The 23,180-nt window shown below is 47.1% G+C and overlaps 1 protein-coding gene across 1 annotated transcript in view; it reads right to left on the reverse strand.

Moving 5' to 3' along the window:
* Positions 1 to 23,180, reverse strand: part of LOC146863461 (matrix metalloproteinase-21-like) — a 607,400-nt gene that overhangs the window by 99,576 nt on the left and 484,644 nt on the right. Inside the window, exon 7 of the mRNA XM_085642889.1 lies at positions 13,085 to 13,257. Coding sequence (XP_085499015.1) covers positions 13,085 to 13,257 — 173 coding nt within the window. The remainder of the gene's footprint in view (positions 1 to 13,084; positions 13,258 to 23,180) is intronic.

A 23,180-nucleotide genomic window follows, 5' to 3' on the forward strand; every position in this document is an offset into this window, starting at 1 on the left:
CTGCCCCGGCCATTGCTCTTAAGTGTGGGTGGATGTGTTGCAATCTACCTACACTTGTGTTTACCTACTAAACCTATCTAGTAGTTGTAGTCAGGGTGTGCTACTCCCTTTGCTCTACAACAACTAAGTTCAGTAGAACTTATGTATATCTAATCTTGTTTTATATGTACCTACAGGTACCTATGTGATCTTTCAATTGGTAACCAAGAGATTACAATGGTAAAACACAGCAAGCTCAAATCCCACCGCTGCCACCAATGTGAGAAGTTGGCCTGGTATATGATGCTCACTAGTTAAAGTGATCACCTTGTACCATGCCAAGCAACCCTTATGGTGTGGTTGTAAGTCAACCTTTTCGGACTAGCTGCCCTAGTGGTAGCGTAGGCTAAGCAGTCTTTGAGGCTAAACTCGTGAAGCGTGTTAAGCCAGCTGTTTTACCAAATGCAACCCCCTTTTATACCAATGAAAGGACACCACACAGATATATATTCAAAATATATATGTATTTATTTCTCAAAGTAACCCCTAGTCTCTTTAGGAGCACAGGAGCACAAATCGTCAAACAAGATTATCACAGAATACACAGAAGTTGCACGTTATATGGATAGGCCCTGGTGGCCACTCAAACCATATACTAAAATAGTGGTATAAGTACCACGAACAGAAAAGGGAAAAGGCCTAGGGCCTCTAGAATCGCTGGGCCTACAAGGAGCTAACGTCAGTTAGTGACCAGGAGGTCCACGGGTGGCGTGTGCAGAGCAAATAGTCACACGCGTGCTCCCATAGGTTTCAATGGGTGCGTAAAAAGTACAAAGTTACTGCAAAGAGGATCTTCCGGATGGACTAGGAACTCAAGATTTGGAACACAGGCACTAGAGATGTAATACTACACTTGGGCACAGGTGTGCCAGCTTTACCTCACCCACAGGAAGCGGGTGCATAGGCCTCGAAGTGCGTCGGGTTTCTTCTATCTGTTCCGTGGAGCTTGAAGACAAAGATGCTGCAGGCGGTCGGTCCAGGAGAGATGCAGTGGATCCAAGAGTGGATCGGAGATGTTGAAGACCTGTAAGCAGAGGGGACAGTGTTCACAGTCACTAGCCAGTGACCAGCGTGGCACCAGGTGGGTACCAGGCGATGTCGGGTGCAAACAGGTGATGAGGGGTAGCTTGTCTCCGCAGCCACGTGGTCCCTGGAGGTTGACGACGTCCAGGAGTCGGCTCACGAGCTGTCCCACGCAGGCTCTCGCTGTCGGCGGTGTCGGCGACTTGATCGAAGCAAACAAGCCTTGGCAAAAGCAATTGTAGGAGGATTCGGAAATCAGCTGTTGGTTCTGACCAGCAAGGTCAGAGGGATTGCTCCTTTGGAGGGGAGCAAGGGCCAGTCTGGAGCAACCAGACCAGCGGTGTTTGTCGTAGATTTCGTCGCCAAGATGGCCACTAGCCAGCGGGCCAGCAACCGGTTAGGCGCGTCGAGTGGCAAAATGCAGAAGGGCCCCACGCAGATCGTGGAGATGCTGGAGGGCTCACCTTTGGTGCAGATGCTGCTCGAGGGTTGGGCTTCTCAGGACCCAAAGCACAACTTGGAGGGAGCCTCGGTTGTTGCACTGGTCAGCTTGTCGTAGTCGTTCCAAGATGGCTGGCTCCACGTGTCCCGGTGCCTCCACGGGTCTCCTCTTTTCAGGGACTGTGGATCGGGCGGTGAGAGGTCTGGAGGTCCAGGTCTTGTCAGTCTCTGGGCTCGGGCTCCGGCGGGAGGCGGCGGCAAAGCAGACGGTGATTCGCTGGATGGTGCTTGCGTTAGCAAGGTGGTCACTCCCTGACCACAGGGGAGATTTTCTTCAGTCTTCTGTGCAGCAGAATGTCGAAGTTCCCGTCTTCTTCTTAGTTTCAAGTTGATTCCAGGATGTCTGAAGTCTTAGGACACAGCTCCTACCTTTAAGCGGATTCTAGGGGCCGGACTACCTGCTAGGTCCCTCCCTAAGGGTGGGACCAGGAAGGGGGGTGGTTACACCCCCAATCCTTTGTCCAGCTCGCCCCAGGCCCGGGACTGGTGTGCCCCAGGACCGGTTTGAACTGGCATATGCACCGAGGCTCCTTGTGAGCCACAGGCATGTCTGGTTTCTTTCAAGCCCTACCTGACCAATACACAAAATCCTGTCTGGGGTGGTGCATGCACCTCCCCTGGCAGGAAACCCTTTGTCCACACCTCCCAAGCTGGAAGGACTCCCAGCAGCAGGAGGGCAGACTTGTGTCTGTGGTGGCAGCATCCATTTTGTGGAGCTGAGGCTATGTCTGATTTTACCCGGGTTTCAGGTACTGTACATGTCGTGTCCCTCTAGAAGGGTGGAATGCTAACCCCGTCGCCAGAATTGGCGAGGGGTTAGTATTCCAATTCGTATGACACCTTACTCGACATGTTTTGATAAAGCCAAACCAAAGATAGCATTTAACCGCGAGGTTCATAATGCACTTAAGAGTATATGGTATGACGATATCTGGAAACAGTAGAAGGAAGTTGTTCCGACCACTGCAGACAGGCTCAGCTCATGCCAGAGCACCATCTCACATGGAACCAAGCACTCTGCCTTCAGGATTGTTAAGGCCTGCCATAGGAGTGACTTATAGGTTACCAGGTGTCCCATTTAAGTTTAGGTATAGGTATACTACACCTAAGTAAGAGGTGATTACACCAACTTACCCCAGCTGAGTGATCAGCCAGTTGTGTCAGATTGTTAGGCCAAGCCTGGGGTGGCATAATACATGCTTCAGCCCCTGGCAGGCCTTGGATACACCAATGCCCTGGGTACCTAGTGTACACTGGTACAGGGGCTGACAGGGTGATCCAACCAATTGGGTATGTACCTAGGGTACATGGAGTCCATTTTACAGAGAGAGCAGATAGCCTGAGAGCCTGAATGGCAGGATCTCAGGCCAACTAAGTCGAAAAACCAGCTAGACACTAGGCAAAAATTTGGGGGTAACCATAGTCAGATATCCACCTTCCTACAGGGGCGTTCTAATTTCTTTACTTTCGCCTTCCTGCTCTGCAAAGCACGACCGTAGTTAGTGCCTGCACCTGTGAAAAGAGTATATCGATAATGTATATCTAACCCAACAAGACACGATCCCTAATCTTGTAATGCTCCTAGAGCTCTCATAGATGCTTCACCTGACGAGTCGAAAGAGCACACTGGCGGCGATTCACCCATTTGTATACTGTACCGCAAGACTACCCAATTCGTAGCTGTGTCTTCCTAAGTCCCCAAGCTGGCTTAAAAACAACCCTCTAGCACGTGCCATGCTACAAAAAAGCTCGGGTTCTACACGCCATAAACTTCCATGCAACACTCTAAAATACGAGCAGCTTTCTCTCAGTGGCTCGTGTACCCCCAGCTTACCCTGTAACTTTACTGCCAGGCGGTAACTCAGCACTGGAACAGATTGCAGCCCGACCGTGTCTGTTTTCAAGACGGCTCTAGCCCCATCTCGCGAGACTCCACGGTTTCACGTCTCGTAACGATATGTTCATAGGAAATGCGGCGGCCATCTTAGAACTATCTCTGGTCCTATTTACAGGTAGTACGTGCCTTGTTGGAAAGAATGTTCCCAGCCACAGAAGGATAGTTGACGGTGTGCCATTTTACTTTCCAGCTACGGGCATATACATTACCCATACCAATATCAACCATAGGGTGAACAAACGAATATCGACCATAGGGTGAAAAACGGGGCAGCCATCTTGACAGCGTGTTAGATATCGGAAGATGTAATCAACTCAAGTTTCTTTCAATAAAGTGTACCCCAGACTATAGCACAAAGCTCATTCATGGGTAAGAGGACACGATCGTGGGCCTCTTGATATATTGCATAAAAGGAGGTCTCAGTAGTCAGAAGAGAATTGTCCCACAGGCCCGGAAGAGACCATATCAGGGACAACATCAACCCCAATTAATCAATTCGGATCATAAGGGTACACCTATTATGTATTAGGCTGCACTCAAAATATCACACATAGAACATCAAGAAATGGCGAATGTCGTGGGGTCGTGTTTGCATGATGTTATACTAAACTTACAAATGACCACCTATCTGCTCACTTTGTTCCACTCAATTTGGTCATTAAGACCAATGGTATCCCCCTTCTCTGAGTAGATCCAGCGAGCTTCCTTCACAGCCAATTTTTTGTCTATTTCGCCAATGTCGCCAAAAACTTTTTCCAGAATGACCCATTTTAAAGATCTAAAGGGATGTTGCTGGTCTCGATAGTGTTGTACCAAGCGTGTGGTGAGCTTGCCGGCCCTGATCGTGCTCAGATGTTCCTGTATGCGAACCTTGACCTTTCTAGATGTTGGACCAATATAATGTAAGCCACATGGGCATGTCAGTCTATAAATTACATGATATGTATTGCAATTGGTAAACTGACGGAGAAACCAGGTTCTGCCACTACCTAGTAGAATCTAAGTTGTTTTCTCCGTCAGTCCACACACCGAGCAACTACCACAGCGATGATGTCCTGGGGGAAGGTTTACATTCTTCTTCCCATGCACAGGTCTCGTATGCACCAGTCTGTCTTTTAAGTTTTGCGTCCTTTTGAACGCAAATCTGGGCTGGGGCATCTGAAAATCGCTGGTCGATAGCAGTGACCAGTGTCGCCTGATTATTTGTCTGATCTTGTTAGACAAAGGGTCAAATGTCAGAACTACTGGCAAGCTCTCCCTTGCTTCCTTTTTGTTCCTTTCAAGTAGGGCCTCCCTCGGTGTGTTGTGAGCCCTTTTGCGAGCTCTAGTGATGATTCTCTTAGGGTAAGCACGTTGTGCCAATTTCATACTCAAAACTTCTGATTGATGCAGATAGTCTGTTGTAGAGGAACAATTTCTGCGATATCTCAGAAACTGGCCAACCGGGAGGTTATCCCTTTGAGCTCTAGGATGGTACGACTGGTAATGCAATAAGGAGTTTTTGTCAGTAGGCTTGTGATGAACGCTGGTGCTGAGTCTATCATCAACCACAATGATGTCAAGGTCAAGGTATGTTGCCGTTTCTCTACTGAACTGCCAGGTGAAATTTAAACAGGTATCGAGCGAGTTAAGCCATTCCAGAAATTCACAGAGGCGTTGTTGAGTGCCCGTCCAAATACATAGCACATCGTCTATATTTCTCTTCCAGAGGCAAATGTGCCCCTGGAAGGGATTGGAAGAATGGTCCAGGTAATGTTCCTCCAATTGGCCGACATAGATACATGCCAGGCTCGGCGCGAAGGTAGCGCCCATAGACGTCCCAGAGGTTTGTAAATATAGGGCATCTTTGTGGCAGAAGTAGTTTCGAGTAAGGGCCAACTCCACACATTGCATAACAAAAGACTGGGGAGTATCGTAGAACCACTCCTGAGTCCCCAGGGCGCGGGCTGCTGCCACCAGCGTCGCGTCCTGGGGTATGCTAGTGTACAAGGACTTGATGTCGATGGTCACAAGTAACTGCTGAGAAGGATCAAAGTCCATTTCGTTGATGATGTTCAGGATATCAGTCGTGTCCTGAACATATGACTGTTGAGTGATCACAGACTCCCTGAGAAAGAAATCAGCAAACTGGGAAAGGGGCTCAAGTACCGAGGAAATTCCCGACACAATCGGGTGACCAGGGGGTGGATGCTGGGCCTTATGAATCTTCGGCAGAACGTAGAATGCCGGTATCCTGGGGTTGACGTTGACAAGGAACTCTGCCTCTTTAGCAGTGATCCATTTCTTCTCCCGCCCCTGTGCTACAATGATGGTAATCTCTTGCAGCAATTCAGCCGTGGGGTCACGTACAAGAGGACAGTAGTTCCTCCTGTCACCCAACAACCTCAGCACTTCCGCCTCATAATCGCTGGTATTCATAAGAACCACAGCGCCCCCTTTATCAGCAGATTTGATGGTCAATGCAGCGTTATCCTGCAGTGATTTCACTGCAGCCCAATCCAGTTTGCTCATGTTATTAAAGGTGTAAATCTGTTGAGATTCCTCAAGTAGTTTAATCTCATTCAAAACCTTATTCTCGAAGACTGCCACCTCAGGGCCCACTGAGGATAGTGGTGGGCAGAACTGGGAGGGACGGTGTAAATCCGTTGAAAAAACTGAGGCAGGAGTCTGTTCTTTGTTCGCAAAGAATTTTCTGATCTTAATTCTTCTCATCACTTCATGGAGTTCAGTCCGGCATTTAAAAGAATCATGTTTGGGGGTCGGGACATACCCAAGACCACGGTTCAGTACTTTTAGTTGGCCTGCTGTTAGCTCATGATCAGAAAGGTTCACAACAATGTTATTTACATCTACATCGGGGCTCGACCTCGACTGCGAGTTTGACGCGGGGAGAACATTTGCCAGTTCTGAGACTGGTTCTGTCTGGCTCTGCCCCGTCCCCTGTGACCTCCCCCTCTGTTGCCTTGTTGTGCCTGGCCCAAAAAAGAACGGATCAGGGAGCCAAGTTCTTGATTAGCCTGTGGTTCCAAATTAAATCTGACCTTCCCCTGGGCTGTAGGTAGAGCGGCTTCATCATCCTCACTGGAGGTATTATCAAAGGTCCAGTTACCAGGTGTTCTCCTAGGCTGTTGACGCCCCCCTCTCTGGTATCTCGATGGAGGAATATTCTCACTGCTTGCCTGATAATATTTATCATCCACATAAGGGAAGGCCCACTCATGTGTGTACCTCTCCAAATTTCTTTTGAGTCCCTTGATTTTTTGATTGACCATGTAGTTTTTATATTCGGTCAAATCCTCTTGTATTCTCTGTAGATGATCTTTTGTATCAGTGAGAGTTGTATCATTTTTTATTACTTCCTCTAGATCAATAATTTCCTTCAATAGGGCATCACTCAGCCTTTTGGCCGTCTGAATAATTAAGATAAGCCAATCCCGGGTGCATTTATTTGCGATGAAACTCCAATCCACCCGGAATTGCTTATCTTCTAGAAAAATCCTCGGTTCGATCCTAACCAACAAGCTAGCAGGGGCAGCCCCTGCCCGATAATATTCGGTCATTAGGGCCCCGTGTAATGCCACCCTCACCTGCCGTTTCTTTAAGCCACTTAGCTTCTCCCATTCTTCTCTAGCAGACAATGTACTGGATAGGGATGAATCAGGAAAAAGTGAAGGGCCAGACAAGATGGCCGCAATCTGGTCATCCGTAAATGCAAGGCAATTTCGGTCCATACTTCACACAATCCACTCCCCTCAGTCCAATGGTCTGAAAAGAGTAGGACAGTAGGTAAAACTATTCACAGTTGCAAACACCAGCAAAAACCAACAGTGGGGTGATAGGAAAGGGAGATTTTCACAGTTGCGAGCACCAACAAAGACCAACAGTAAATATATACTGAGGTCTCCAGGGATTGAACACAGTCCCGAACCAAGAACAAATCAGCTGATGTTGACAGAATTTTTTTTAAAAATCACACATATAGTGTAAGCTCTCACGGCTGATCCGCCGTTCAACGTATTCAGTCAAAGAGGAGCCAAAGAGGGAAAACGTGCCAGAACGCCCTCCAACCAACAATAGTTTCAACACAAAAAGTACTGGCACACTGTAGCAAACATTTATTATTATTCTGGAATGAGTGGAGGAAGTGTGTTTTATCACAAACCACCCATGCTCATTACATAGAATCACCCCATCCAGAATGCTACAAAATTACAAATTGTATAAGTCAGTAAAGTCAGAATGAAAGAAATGTGAAATCAGTCCACAGATAGAAAAACTCTACACAAACCCTCGATGATGAAGAGGTGAAAAATGTGTAAAGAGAGAGAGAGTACCTCACGTGCGCACCATCACAGGAGCTACTGGTTGGTTCTCACCAGCTTGCCCACGTCAATTTCATCATTGGTGACTCTCTCTCAAGAAAAAAGTGTGCAGTGTCCAGTGAAACAACACCTAACACAAGACGGTGTAGTGTGAAAACAAAAAGACACATAAACTGTGCGAACAAGGACAGGAAAAAATGGGGAGGGGTATTAGACTCTCAAATAATTGTTTATTCTGGTTAGGAGTCTATCCCCCTATTTAAAAACACAGCATGTTGCATACCTTAATAATGACGACCAACATGTTTCATTGCCAGTTGATTTGTGGCAAATTCATCAGGGCAAGAAGGGGTCAAAGATCGCCTTCTCTGGACACACACCTTTAAAAACGGACTGACAAACACAAAAAAGACAACACACAGCTTAATTGGTTCAGCGGGAAATATATACACTGTGCATCCCAAAAATGGTTAGGATTATGAGCTCAGATCCATTACCTAGTTGGGGCTATGGGCCCACATACCAGCCACCAACCAGTCGCAGGGGCGTTCTAACCTCTTTACTTTCCCCTTCCTGCTCTGCAAAGCACGACCGTAGTTAGTGCCTGCACCTGTGAAAAGAGTATATCGATAATGTATATCTAACCCAACAAGACACGATCCCTAATCTTGTAATGCTCCTAGAGCTCTCATGGATGCTTCACCTGACGAGTCGAAAGAGCACACTGGCGGCGATTCACCCATTTGTATACTGTACCGCAAGACTACCCAATTCGTAGCTGTGTCTTCCTAAGTCCCCAAGCTGGCTTAAAAACAACCCTCTAGCACGTGCCATGCTACAAAAAAGCTCGGGTTCTACACGCCATAAACTTCCATGCAACACTCTAAAATACGAGCAGCTTTCTCTCAGTGGCTCGTGTACCCCCAGCTTACCCTGTAACTTTACTGCCAGGCGGAAACTCAGCACTGGAACAGATTGCAGCCCGACCGTGTCTGTTTTCAAGACGGCTCTAGCCCCATCTCGCGAGACTCCACGGTTTCACGTCTCGTAACGATATGTTCATAGGAAATGCGGCGGCCATCTTAGAACTATCTCTGGTCCTATTTACAGGTAGTACGTGCCTTGTTGGAAAGAATGTTCCCAGCCACAGAAGGATAGTTGACGGTGTGCCATTTTACTTTCCAGCTACGGGCATATACATTACCCATACCAATATCAACCATAGGGTGAACAAACGAATATCGACCATAGGGTGAAAAACGGGGCAGCCATCTTGACAGCGTGTTAGATATCGGAAGATGTAATCAACTCAAGTTTCTTTCAATAAAGTGTACCCCAGACTATAGCACAAAGCTCATTCATGGGTAAGAGGACACGATCGTGGGCCCCAGCCATATTTGTGCTTAACTTATTGTGAAACCTTGATATTTGAATGTGTTCCTGACTTCTAATCTCATAAAGAGATTAGTAGAGTGTGTCTAGAAATAAATACATATATATTTTATATATATACCTGTGTGGTGTCCTTTCATTTGGTAATTCAAGAGATTATAAGGTAAAACAAGCTGCTTTACATTCCTCAGAGACTTAGCCTGAAGGCTGCTCTCCACATCTACCACTAGGATAGCTTTCTTTAAAAGGTTGTCTTAAACCTTTCTACCATAAGAGTCGAATTGGACTGGTGCAAGGTGGCCACTATAACTAGTGACCAGCATATGCCAGGCCAACTTCTCACACTATCACTGCCACATCTCATCAAAAACCACGGAAGCAACTGCCACCTGCTGGGCATGATGGGATGCTGATGGTCTGTGAGCCTTTAAACGTACAGATAGTTCTTGAAGACGAAGTCCTGACGAATCAGTGGATCCACCATCAGGGGAGCCCTTAAGTAACCAGAAAGGGGGTAGGACTACATCTGCTGTGACCCACCTATTGGGAGGTAGCAGGGGGAAGGTCTGGGACACTACTCTCTTGGACTAACCAATCAGATGCTCCCAGGGGCCTCTACCCATCTAAGATTCAAGAGGGCAGAATCAAGTGGCCACCTGGAAGAGCTCTGAGCAACTCCAAAAGTTGGAGCTGGACAGAGGGGTGGCCACTTTGTGTACTTTAGTACCAGAGCGGTAGCCAAGGGCTCCTGGAGTGGGGTAAACTGATATATTCAAGGAGGACACCAAATGTGCTCTTCAAAGCAGTCTGGAGGCGCTGGAAGCACCCCAACCCTAGCCTAAGACACCTATTTTTAAAGGCGAGGTGGCTATACCACTGCTCTACAGGAAATCATTTGTTCTATCTTCCCTGCTCGAGTTACTCAGCAGCAGGAGGCCAGAACAGTGTATGGGGTTGGCACTCAGACCCTGCAAGGCTACCCTGGTAGACATTGGGGGTTTTCTAAGGAGCCCCCAGTACATGGTATCATGCAATTAACACTGGAATCGGTGTAGTTGCCTGATTCCAACATGTTTGATACCAAACATGACCGGGTTCAGTGAAGCCATTATGTAGCTGGACATCTCGACTTGGCCAGTGTCCTCTACATACCTTAAAATGCCTTACCCACATTTACAAAAGCAGAGAATGGATTTCAGGGTTTGTAGGCCTGTCTCTACTTGTGCAGCAGCACCCTCACACTTATAACCATGCACCCTGCCCGTGGGCTGTGAGGCCTACCTGAATCCCAGTGTAGTGCTGTCAAAACACACTGACACCAGGCAAAAAGTGGGGATGGCTATGCCAGAAAGACCCTACTTTCCTACACCTCTGAGAAAGAACTGGGATTACTGGTAAGAAACCATTCCTTCTTACTCACTATTGGGATGGAAAAGTCCTCTGCATGGTAATGGATGTGTACCCATCTTCTAATTGCACACTTGTGCTGTTGTCAGGACTCCAAATGCTGATTTTTGTTTTTAGGTAAACACGGATCATGCTTGTGCGCCATGACATAGGGCTGTCTCATGGATTACGGTTGTGTTAGAATGGGAGGGGCGCCCCCGGCGCTACCCTCAAAGTTGTGGAATGTTCTTGCTTTCACCAGAAGTTAAGCAGCATGAGCGCGGTGGCGGCACTGTACGGTGTTGTGATCAGCAGGAGTAAAAGGTTCTGTTTTTTAACCTGTCGCTGGAGTGAAACTTACAGTTCACTCACTTTTTAATGTTCTGCTGCTGTGTGCTTAACTCATCCTTGGCTTCCATCAGTTAGATGTGAAGTGCAGTGCAGGAGTGGTGACTCTGCACTGGGTGCATGGATGCCTGGGAAGGGTATAATACAGGGATAGAGTAGTGATGAGCAGTGCATGCATGGTGAGTGTATGTACTGGGTGTACGTATAACTAACTAGGAGGAGTGCACTACATTAAAGATGTAATTAATTATGTATGAGTCTATTCTGTCTGCAGACAAATGGTTTATAAAAAAAGAAAAAGGGAAAACCATAATGGATGTGAACTTTTGAAGGCAGTCACAGCAAAAGAGGCCCAAAAGGTGAAATGATGGGAAAAAAAAAGTTTGCAGGGGCGTAGCTTTAATTGGTGCAGCAGGTGCAGTGGCACTGGGGCCAAAAGGCTTGAGGACCCCACTGAACCCTGTTTATTGCTAAGCATTATCTCACTATGTAACGGTTGGGGTCATTCCCTACGAAGGAGCTAACCCCAAAATGGAAGCACGTATGGCTGACAAAAGAATGCCGGTTTTGTGGTCAAGGAGAAGTCTATTACACCTCCTATGCATCTGCCCCTCGCTTTTAGAAATTCGAAAAATCGCCCTCCGCAAGCTTTTGAGAAAAAAACAGCTAAGGACATGCAGAGCCGCAGTCATACAATGCCTTGGAGGTATGTCAATTGAACTATCTTGTAAAGCCATCCCGTTTTTGAAAATGGCAGCCAAAGAATTAGACAAGAAAAATGAATGAACCTGAATGGCTTCGACAAGACTGCTTGGACCTTTCTCATTTGCACTGATATTATTTTGTGATTTTATGGTCACTGAACCGCCTCGCAGTGATTACAAATATATACTTTGTGTATTAACTATTGATGATGATTGAGTACATGGCTGCATTATGTTTTAAGCTTTTGTACCTTTTTAACCCCCGTTTTTTAAACCATTTTGTATTAAGTGCTTTATCAACTCTTTTATGATGTTTAACGAAATCAAATAAACCTATTGACTGACTGAACCCTGTTTATTGCTATATTTTATCATTCAAGTAACCAGGGCCCACTTTCTTCCTTGAATTGGGATCCGTGATAAACTATCTACTGAGGCTGTGAGCGAAAAGGCTGGAAGGAAGAGCAAAACAAAGATCATATGAAAAGAAGAAGAAACCTGTGACAAGAGGGAAGGTCCGAAAGCATGAAAAGATCAATGCAGCGGTGAAAGGATTGACGGATGAAATGTAAAACAACATTGAACGGGTGGGTGGAAGAAAGAATGGCTGGGTTATGAAAGGCTCGATTAATGGATCGAAGTTTAAATGAGTAAAATGATAAAAGAAAAGTGAAATGATGTGTGGATGAAAAAGAAGGGATGTATGAATGGGAGAAGGATGAATGCATAGCTGGAATTGAGTGGAAGGATAGAAGGGTGGACGAAAGGGTGGATAGGTAACATTGTAAAGGATGGAAGCATGAAGAGATGGATGAGTGGATGCATGAAAGGCTTAAAGTATGGAGAAAAAGATGAATGGAAGGTGGGATGGTACCTCATTTGCAGTTGGTTGGGCTCCCTCGCTTCTCTCACCCGATGGCCTTCAAAAGTATGGATCAAAGGTGGGGGGATTGTCATTTTCTGGCTCCTCTCTTGCTTGTACATGCGATCATCTTAGTGCATACTCCTACGTACTGTACTACCCAGAAGCGGCTCCCTGCGCTGTAAAGTACTGTACAGTAATTAAATAAAAGAAAGTATGTGTGACTAGGTTATCAGGCCTGGTTCTTTGTATGTGCTGAATACTCCAGCCCACTCCCTCTGGCGAGGAATGGGACAGGGATGTAGGACAGAAGGGGGTTACTAAAATGAAATGCTTCATCTTAAGCAAAGACGCAGGCATCCTTGAACCTCACACAAGAATTTCACTTATTGGTATTTCCCTTTTAATTTATATCATTTAGGACATTGATAGAACACCTTTTAACCAACTTTATCTCTTTCAATCCATTTGCTGCATGCCCTAGTTGAAAAGAAAAGTGTATTTTTTAAGTTCCAGCAGATTTCGAAGGTTAGAGTCATGCATTCTGCACCCCTAAGGCTTTCAACCAATGTTTATGAACAGAAGTTAATCGTTTTAAAAGAGCTCTTACATTATATCCCCTGAAGAAGTAGATGTTGTTGTCTCGTCTGTCATAGTAGGCAGTGTCGAGGGTGACGAAAACCCCAGGGAAGCCCTCGTTGATGGGGCGGGGGTACCTGTACCCCTGTGGATCTTCGATGTAGGCAACGTCGTTCACACTGTCATACCGCCAGTACTGGGTCCCTAGAGTGGAAACAAGGAGGTAGTCAGTCAAGGTAGAAGTAATGTATAACAGAGGAGAGGGAAGTAAAGAACAGAGTAATCATGACAACAGTGACTCTGATACATTCAGATTTACCAAACCTAGTTACAGCGGTAGATATACTAGAACAACGTTTTCAAATACATGGGGGCACAATCGGGAAGGTGTTTCAAAAGAAAGTGGACCAGGGGAGTAAGGAATTGGTAAAAGAGGGTTGAGTGGGGAATTCTCATCAATATTTTTCAAAATGTCTTTCTTACATACAGGCTTACATTTGGAAAGCGTAAATGCAGTGAAGCCCAATTAGTAATAACAACTGTAATGCTATTCTATCCTCCTATGTCTTCCAATAAAAATGGTACCTCACTTGTGTTGGTAGGACTACTGCCAGCAACAGTAAACAGGCGAAAACAATATGGATGCATCACATTTTTCCACTGAAAACTGACCTTTAAAAGAATATATATATTATCTACTGGCGGTCGCCAGTAGATAGTTATAGTTAGGATCGTGTTTCCATAGGAAATCTGAAAATTCTATTTTGAATAACTTTGGCGCCGGTTGACGAATCCTTGCGAAATTTTCAAAACTAATGGGGCATTCCGCTCAGCTCCTACCCTGAAAGTCTCGGGGTGATTCGTCAAGCGGGAGCCGAGAAAAAAGGGGGGTTCCAAAACGCGTTTTCCCCATGCATTTTCCCATAGGACCTTTAGTCGAAGGTACAGCCCGAACGGCTGAACAGAATTACTTGAAATTTGGCAGAGAGGTAGTCCTAAGGTCAGGCAAGTGCCTTTTGCAGGTCTGGTGTCAATCTGTTCAGTATTTCCTGAGAAAATAGCATTTAAAAGCATATAAATATCTATACGCGCGCACATGATGCGCGCACGGTGCCATGCGCGAGCGTAATTCTGATTGGTGGATAGATGTCGGTAAACATTCAAATCGGTCGAAATCAGGAAGTGTCGGCCGCCATTTTGTTTGTTGTGGGTGCGAGAGTGAAAAAGAGAGGTGGCGAACGTGAAAAGGGGGCAGGGTAGAGAGTTCCTGACCGCCTAGCCTTTGTCAGGGGGTCCCTAAAGGACCCCGAAGGGTGAAAAAACATTTTATTTTATTTTTTTAAAATCGTGGGGTGCGCGCACGGTGAAAAACCATAAAATTTTTTTTTTTTTTAAATTATAAAAAAATTAGCATTTAAAAAACCGTACAAATTCACATAAAAAACCATAGGTTTCACGCACGTTATAGTTAGGAATTAGCATTTAAAAAACCTTGCAAATTCACTTAAAAAACCATAGGTTTCACACATGTTATAGTTAGGTGGACATTTCACTCGTAAAAAACCAATGAAATTCCACCGTTATAGTTAGTTCATATCACTATAACTCGCGCGACCGCAACTCTATCACAAGGATGATGTCATCAGTGATGTCAGGAGTGATGCCACTGACCATGTCATGAGTGATGTAATATGTGATGTCATGAGCAGTGGATTGCGGGCGCGCGAGTTATAGTTATCTGAACTAACTATAACGGTGGAATTTCATTGGTTTTTTACGAGTGAAATGTCCACCTAACTATAACATGTGTGAAACCTATGGTTTTTTAAGTGAATATATATATATATATATATTACAATTTGGGTAGCTGTGGATTTTGGGCCCTAGCTCAGCTGGCACCTAATGAGAACTAGCAAACTTGGACATTTTTTTAAAACTAGACTCCTGAGGGAATCTAGGGTAGGGTGACTTGCATGGCTCTCAACAAGTTTTGTTACCCAGAATCCTTTGCAAACCTCAAACTTAGACTAAAAATATATTTTCCTCACATTTCTGTGATGAGAAGTTCTGGAATCTGCAGAGATTCACAAAATTACTTCCATCCAGCCTTCTCACAAGAGTCCTGATAAAAATGGTAAGTCGCTTGTATGGTTAGGCCTAGGGCCTGCAACAGGAAGCGGCCCAAAACATAATATGGATGCATCACATTTTTCCACTGAAAACTGACCTTTAAAAAAAAAGAAATTACAATTTGAGTTGCTGTGGATTTTGGGCCCTAGATCAGCTGGCATCTAATGAGAACTTTCAAACTTGCACATTTTTGAAAACTAGACACCTGGGGGAATCTAGGGTAGGGTGACTTGCATGGCTCTAACCATGTTTTGTTACCCAGAATCCTTTGCAAACCTCAAACTTGGACTAAATATATTTTTTTCCTCACATTTCTGTTATGAAAAGTTCTGGAATATGCGGGGATTTACAAAATAACTTCCACCCAGCCTTCTCACATGAGTCCTGATAAAAATGGTAATTCACTTGTATAGGTAGGCCTAGGGCCCGCAACTGGAAATGGCCCAAAACGCCACATGACTACATCACAATTTTCCACCCAAAAAGGACCCTTTTTTTGACGAAGTGGGTAGCTGTGAATTTTGGGCCCTAGCTCAGTCGGCACCTAGGGAAACCTAGCAAAAATGTAATTTTTTTTTTTAAAACTAGACACCCAGGGGAATCCAGGATGGGGTGACCTGTGTGGCTGTCACCATGTTTTGTTACTCAGAATCCCTTGCAAACAACTTCAAACTTTGACTAAAAAACACATTTTCCTCACATTTCTGAGATGGAAAGTTCTAGAATCTACAGGGAGCCACAAACTACCTTCCACCCAGCATTCACCCAAGTCGCCTGTTAAAAAATGGTACCTCATTGGTATAGGTAGCCTAGTGCCCGTAACAGGAAACTTAACATGATTACATCAAATTTTCCAATCAAAACTAACCCCTTTTCTTGCAAATAGGGTTAGCTGTGGTATTTGGGGCCATGCTGTGGCACCACCCTCAGAAACCTATGACCCACAGACATTTTTAAAAGCAAGACAACTAGGAGATTTCAGGGTGGAGTGACTTGCTTGGATCCCATTAGGTTTTCTGTACCACAATTCCCTGCAGACCTTATACTGTGCCCGAAATCATGCATTTTCCTCTAATTTCTATGATGAAAACCTCTGGAATCAGGTGGAATCCACAACATTCCTACCACCCAGCATTACCCCACTTGTGTGGATAAAAATGCTGCACTACTTGTGTGACTGGGCCTGGTACATGTAACATGAATTGATCAAATCAAGGTCAATGGGTGTCCCCTCACAAGGGCTGCTATTGCGCTTGGATTGATCCGCCCCTGTCTCGTGCCCTGGATCCAGCCACACAAGTAGCGACGTGTTTTTTTCGGCACAAGTGGGGTAACGCTAGGTGGCAGCAATTTTGAAGATTCCTCCTGATTCCGTAGGTTTCCTTAAAAGAAATGCAAGGAAGATTTGTGATTTTAAGCAAGGTCTGAGATTTGCAGAGGATTGCTAATGAGTAAACTTCAGGGGATCCCTGTATAGCACACAACTCTGGACTCCCCTCAATGTCAAGTTTTCTGAATTGTCTGGGTCTGGTCGTTTTTTTTATAGTTAGTGGCCTACCCAAGCCCAAAAATATCAGCCATTCACCATGGCAAGAAGGAAGATATTGGGATTTACCCGCACTCTCCTGGCCTACATAGAAAAACAATACCCAAAAGAATCAAATTTCCTCTCTTGCCTGTGGTCTGGGATGTTATAGGCCCCAGGAAATCAGAAAGACTGTTGGGGATTTAAGGGTGAGGGTGGGGCCTAATGTCAGGATGGGCCATATCCACCCCATTATTTAAAAAAACAAAATAGTTCTGTCATCCACTGGGCTTTCTGACCTGGGGGCAAATTGGGTGGGAACCCCCAGTCTACCCCTGGGGGAGGGCAGGAAGATTGGGTTGTCCCTTTGGGGTGGTGTGTGGTCAATGCCAAAGTGCAACGCCCACGAAGGGGTAGGGCAGATTTAGAGTGAATACCTCTATCCATCTCCCGAGGGGTAGAAAATCTATTGGGCCCTTGGGTGGGGAGAGTACAGGCCCATGCCAACGTGTGCTCCTCCCTCCAAAACAATACTGCATTAATGCAGGGCTCTTTCTCAGTGGACTTTCCGCCCCCCACTGGAAGCAGGTTGGGGGAAATTTCCCCATCCACCTCCAAGGGGGGACAGAAAGAGTCCTTTGTTGGGGTGTGGGGCTTTGCCATACCCTTGTTAGACAGCCCCAACCCATGCATTTTTTTGCCCTGGTGTCTAGGGGCCTTTCTGCCCCCTGGGCGGGCAGATTAGGGCAAACCCCCCCCCCCTATCCACCTCTCAGGGGAGGTGGAAAGACTTGTCAGTGCTCTTGCTGGGGTGTGGTAAACCCATGCCCTCCTGGCAGCCCCCACAGCTCGTTTGTCTTTTTCTGTTTACAAAAAAGAATCCCATGTGTATAATGAGCTTTCTGTACTCCCTCCCCCCCCCCCCCCCCACCCTGCACACCCCCGTCTGGGGCACAGAATGGGGATAATCACCCCATTTGCCCCCTTGGAAGTGAGGGGGGTAGACTAATGTGTATATATATTGGAGGTGGGGGCAGCCCCCACCCCTAAATTTTTATTACAAAGAAGTCCTTGCTGTCTAGTGGGCTTTCTGCCCTCCGGTGGGGAGGGGTGGGCAGATTGGAGTTAATCACCCCATCTGCTCTCGGGGGCTGAGGGGGGGGGGCAGAACCGGTGTCAATTTCAGTCTGCACCTAGGATGCTGATGGGGGCAGTTTGTAGGGGGGGTGTGGTGGTGAGCGACCCCCTGACCATCGCAACGCCGGCGGCGACCGACCCAACATGGCCGCCGTCGGTACTCCCGGAAGTGTAGGAGACGGACTAGTCGCTTCCCCGGAAGAGGCGGATGCTTCCGCTACAAGAGGCTGGCCGGAGGAGACAAGAGGTTGTCTACCGGCGAGACTGAGCGACGAGGAGGGAGAAGAGCGGAGAGCGAGCGACGAGGAGGCAGAAGAGTGGAGAGCGATCAAGAAAGAGGAAGAAGAGTGAGAGCGATCGAGAAGGAAGAAGAGCGGAGAGCGAGCGACGAGGAGCCCGAAGAGTGGAGAGCGATCGAGAAAGACGAAGAGTGGAGAGCGAACGACGCGGAGGAGAAACGGGACGACAACAGCTCGTGGAGCACTGCCCCTGAGACCGCTGATCTCCCAGAAAGCAAGGAGACTGGGTCTCCCATCACCACGGCCCCGGGGGAGGGTCGTGGCAGCAGGCAAGTGCCGAGCGGGTATTGGGAAATTTTTCCTGGGCTGTGGGGTCGCATGAGGGGCATCCACAAACAGTCACCTGACATCCCTTTCCCCTATACAAGAAAAACAGGAGCAAGCCCGTTAGCCCAGCTGAGACCGGGTAAATGTATTAACAAAAACAATGTCTCAACAGGGGAAGTAAATAAGGGGACCAATCAATACACAATTCAATCAAAAGCAAGGAGGGACAAGAGAGACCAAAGGATTGAAAAAGAAAACAGGTTTTTATAATTGAATACACAATTGGTATGTATAATTTGGAATAACCATAACATACATATGTGCACTGACAGTGAAGTGAACAAGTGAACGGCGCAGTGACATAAGTGTTAAAATGACAACAAGGTACGGCAAAATAATTCAAATAAATTCAGGGTCGAGGAGGAATGTATATACAATGAATAATTCGCACATAATATTTAAGATCACAAAGGACCCTTTAGTTGGCCGCAAATAATGCTGTCCGGTCGACGACGTTTCAACCTCCTTACGTTGAGGTCATCATCAGGACTATGGTTATTGAATTATTTAAAAATACCTATGTAGGGGGGTAAGTGAATCACCATCTCATAGCTAATTGCAGGAAAGTGTAGGACAAATAAATCTAGTCCGTCAAATTAGCTGCGTATCTTCTGGTGTCTATAAATGACACAGGGAAGACGAGGGCCCACAAAAATCCTTTGAAGCATATAAGTTGCTCTATTGTAATCGGCAATCGGAGTTCTAAATGTGAATCAGATCGTAGATCAAGGGCTCGAAGCATCCAGCGGTAAAAATTCGCGGCTTGGAATAAATCAAGGCTAGGGATGGGCTTTTCAATTCGCCGAATAACGGGATCAGTCCAGGCAGGGCCAAACAATCAGCACGAATGAGACGTCTCATTCGTGCTGATTGTTTGGCCTTGATTTATTCCAAGCCGCAGATTTTTACCGCTGGATGCTTCGAGCCCTTGATCTACGATCTGATTCACATTTAGAACTCCGATTGCCGATTACAATAGAGCAACTTATATGCTTCAAAGGATTTTTGTGGGCCCTCGTCTTCCCTGTGTCATTTATAGACACCAGAAGATACGCAGCTAATTTGACGGACTAGATTTATTTGTCCTACACTTTCCTGCAATTAGCTATGAGATGGTGATTCACTTACCCCCCTACATAGGTATTTTTAAATAATTCAATAACCATAGTCCTGATGATGACCTCAACGTAAGGAGGTTGAAACGTCGTCGACCGGACAGCATTATTTGCGGCCAACTAAAGGGTCCTTTGTGATCTTAAATATTATGTGCGAATTATTCATTGTATATACATTCCTCCTCGACCCTGAATTTATTTGAATTATTTTGCCGTACCTTGTTGTCATTTTAACACTTATGTCACTGCGCCGTTCACTTGTTCACTTCACTGTCAGTGCACATATGTATGTTATGGTTATTCCAAATTATACATACCAATTGTGTATTCAATTATAAAAACCTGTTTTCTTTTTCAATCCTTTGGTCTCTCTTGTCCCTCCTTGCTTTTGATTGAATTGTGTATTGATTGGTCCCCTTATTTACTTCCCCTGTTGAGACATTGTTTTTGTTATCCCTTTCCCCTAGGCACATAATCACTGGCGACAGGGCCCTGGTGACGGTCAGCACTACCTTTGCCCCTCCCCTCCTTGATAAACCCATACCCATACTGTTCTTTACGCTAAAGCCTGGTTTCTTCTCTTTCATTTCCCCTACGTGACTAAACCCCACGACCACCTGTGTGAAGAGACCGGGGTACCTGGAAGAGGCCCAAGTGGAAGAACCTGCCTGAGAACACCTAGAGACCCGGAAACTCCGCTATATAGCATACCTATGTGATACCAACATAGAGACCCTGAAAGAAATAAACGAACACCAAAACCAACAAACTGTGTGGATAGTACTTGACCCAGAGGGAGGGGACACCCAGCCTAAGGGAAAGACCACAAGTGGTGTCAGAAGTGGGATTCACTCTGTCTGGGAAAAGATAGAAACCCACCATGGAGACCATCATTACCCAGTTGGCAGAAGGGCAACGCCACCTACAGCTTGTGTTCGAAGAACAAACCAAACTAGCACAGCGTGACAGAGAGGCTCTGCAGACCGCCGTAAAAGAGCAAGCAACCCTCCTGACAGCCAACCAACAACTGCAAGATACAGCTATCCAACGCCTTACAGACACTATAGCAAGCGCCAGGATACACCCAAATGTTCCGGGGTCGGTGTTGCAGAAGTTCCAACCAGGAGATGACCCTGATTACTTCTGTAGTAGGGGATCTCTGTGTATAGTCATAATCTATGAATAGTCCCGCCCATGTGCGGGGACCCCGGAGCAATCAAAATATCTCTTAAGCTGTCCTGCATTTGCAAACCTGCAAAGACACTTAAGAGACAGACAAAATAATACAGCCTAATAACAATATGGCTGCACTGGCCAGCACTTTATCTGAAGCGAACACAAAAGCCAAAATAAAGTTTAAATGTCATTTTTATTCACATCTGACATGTTCCTTTATTGTATCACACTCCCTTTACCAAAATCCCTTTAAACAATAGAGAGGAAGGGGTGGACAGACAAGCCCTATAGGCTGTCATTATGTGTCTGCTAAAAGGATACTGTGCCTTTAAGGAACTCTCCAGAGACCCCCGGTATCCCAGGATGCACAGCCAAAGCAAGTTACTTTCAGTTCTTTTTTCCGGCTCCTGCTAACAGGACCCGGGAGCATTGAGCTCTACCCTTTTGGGTGGATATTTTGGACTAAAATTGGTTTTTTGAAGTTAAAAGTTTGACCCACTCTTAGCATGGCTTTATTTGATAAATGCCCTGAGTGTGGGAGGAGAATGGCCAAGACGACCCACATGATGTCTGTATTCTCTGCTTATCATCTTCGCATGTTCCTGCTACATGTGACATCTGCAAGACCTTCTCCAAGAGGACCCTGAGGGACGGGGAGAAGATTCGCCTTCAGGGACAGGAGAAGCAGAGAACAGGTGGGACTTCTGGGCATCGAGGATCTCCTTCCCCATCCTCTGCCCATGCTTCAGCCACTGGAGGGACCTCCGGGCGGAAAAAGGGCCAGAAACGACGCCTACCGGCCGGAAGATCCCGTTCGGCGTCGAGGACGACGACGGCGAAAGGTACAGCGCCGGTGTGTTCGCCGTCGATCCAGGGCTCTGGATCTCGGCGTCCTCGACGTTCGACGTCGAGAGAGGGGCCGGCGAGACCTAGGACTAGGTCGCCGTCGAAGGCTTCACAGTCGACGTCGACACACCATTGACGTCGTATTGAGCCCCGCAGACAGCGCCGCTCGCAGTCGAGGCGAGCCCGCTTGCCTCCTTCGCCGTCGACATCGACGCGGAGACACCGGCGACGGACGTCGAGCCGAAGGAGATCGCCGTCGAGTCGAAGGAGATCGCCGTCGAGGCGAAGGAGATCGCAGTCGAGGCGAAGGAGATTGCCGTCGAAGCGAAGGAGATCGCCGTCGACGTCGAGAGGCTCGCCGTCGACGTCGAGAGGCTCGCCGTCGAGACGAAGGCGCTCGACGTCGAGGAAAGGCAGGGGACGCCGTTCGACGTCTCGGGGACGCCGTCTGCGTTCAACGGCGAGGAGAAGCCGTACGAGGTCTACGCACGGTTCGACGTCGAGGACGAGATCACCTGGTAACACTTCTTCAGTGATTACGATATCCAGTTGTGGATCTAGGAGAGGAGGACGCTCTCCCTCGTTCACTTCGGCCTCTTCACGGGGTAGACCCGCAAAGAAGAGAAGGGTGGACGGAAGTCCGGACAGGGCTAGTCCGGGTTCTCCTCCTAAGCGACCTACGCCACCTCCGCTACCACCGCTTCCGGTGCCACAGCTCCCGCCTTCTCCTCGGCGGCCAGTGGCTCCTAAGAGACTGAGATCACGCTCTGGATCGCGCCGGAGGTCAGGGAGCAGACACAGATCGTCCACTCAAAGGCATGGACGACGGAGGACTAGATCTCGATCCAGAGGCACGAGGTATTCGGACTCTTCTGGCACTGGACGGCTTTCCCCCACGTTATCGGAAACACCGCCTACTAGAATCTCGCCAGTGGATGATATTGCTACTTTCCACGATGTGCTGATGAGAGGGGCGGCAAAATTGGGGATCTCAGTGACAGTACCAGTTCCCCCTACCTCTGTGATATTCGAGACATTACACAAGGCGCATCTATCACGCCCCCTCCTCCCTTAGGTTCCAGGTCTGGAGGAACCAGCCATGGAGGTTTTCTTGACACCGGCCGTGGTGAAGTCTGCCCCCTCAAGGTTGCAAAAGAAGTACAGGGCCCCTGATTCGGACCCGGCGTTCCTCAGGGTGGACCCTCCCCCTGACTCTGTCATTGTGGTTGCGGCTAGGAAGCAACATGCCACGTCGCCCTCTTCAACAGCTCCTCCGGATAAGGAGAGTCGCAAGATGGACTCCTTGGGGAGGAGGATGTGCTCTACGTCGGCCACGACTATGAAGGCTGCTAGCGCCTCCGCTCTGCTGGGTCGCTATGACCGATCATTATGGGACTCCCTGCAACAGTTTGCTGACTCCCTGCCTAGGGATAAACGGGAAGACTTCCAGGAGGTGTTGAATGAGGGCATGATGGTCTCCAACCAGATCATCAGTGCAGCGGGGGATGTGTCATTGCTGGCGGCCCATGGGTACTGTCATGGAGTACACATGATGAGACATTCCTGGCTGAG

The sequence above is a fragment of the Triturus cristatus genome, chromosome 2_2 (assembly GCF_964204655.1).
Source record: "Triturus cristatus chromosome 2_2, aTriCri1.1, whole genome shotgun sequence".
Classification (NCBI taxonomy): Eukaryota; Metazoa; Chordata; class Amphibia; order Caudata; family Salamandridae; genus Triturus; species Triturus cristatus.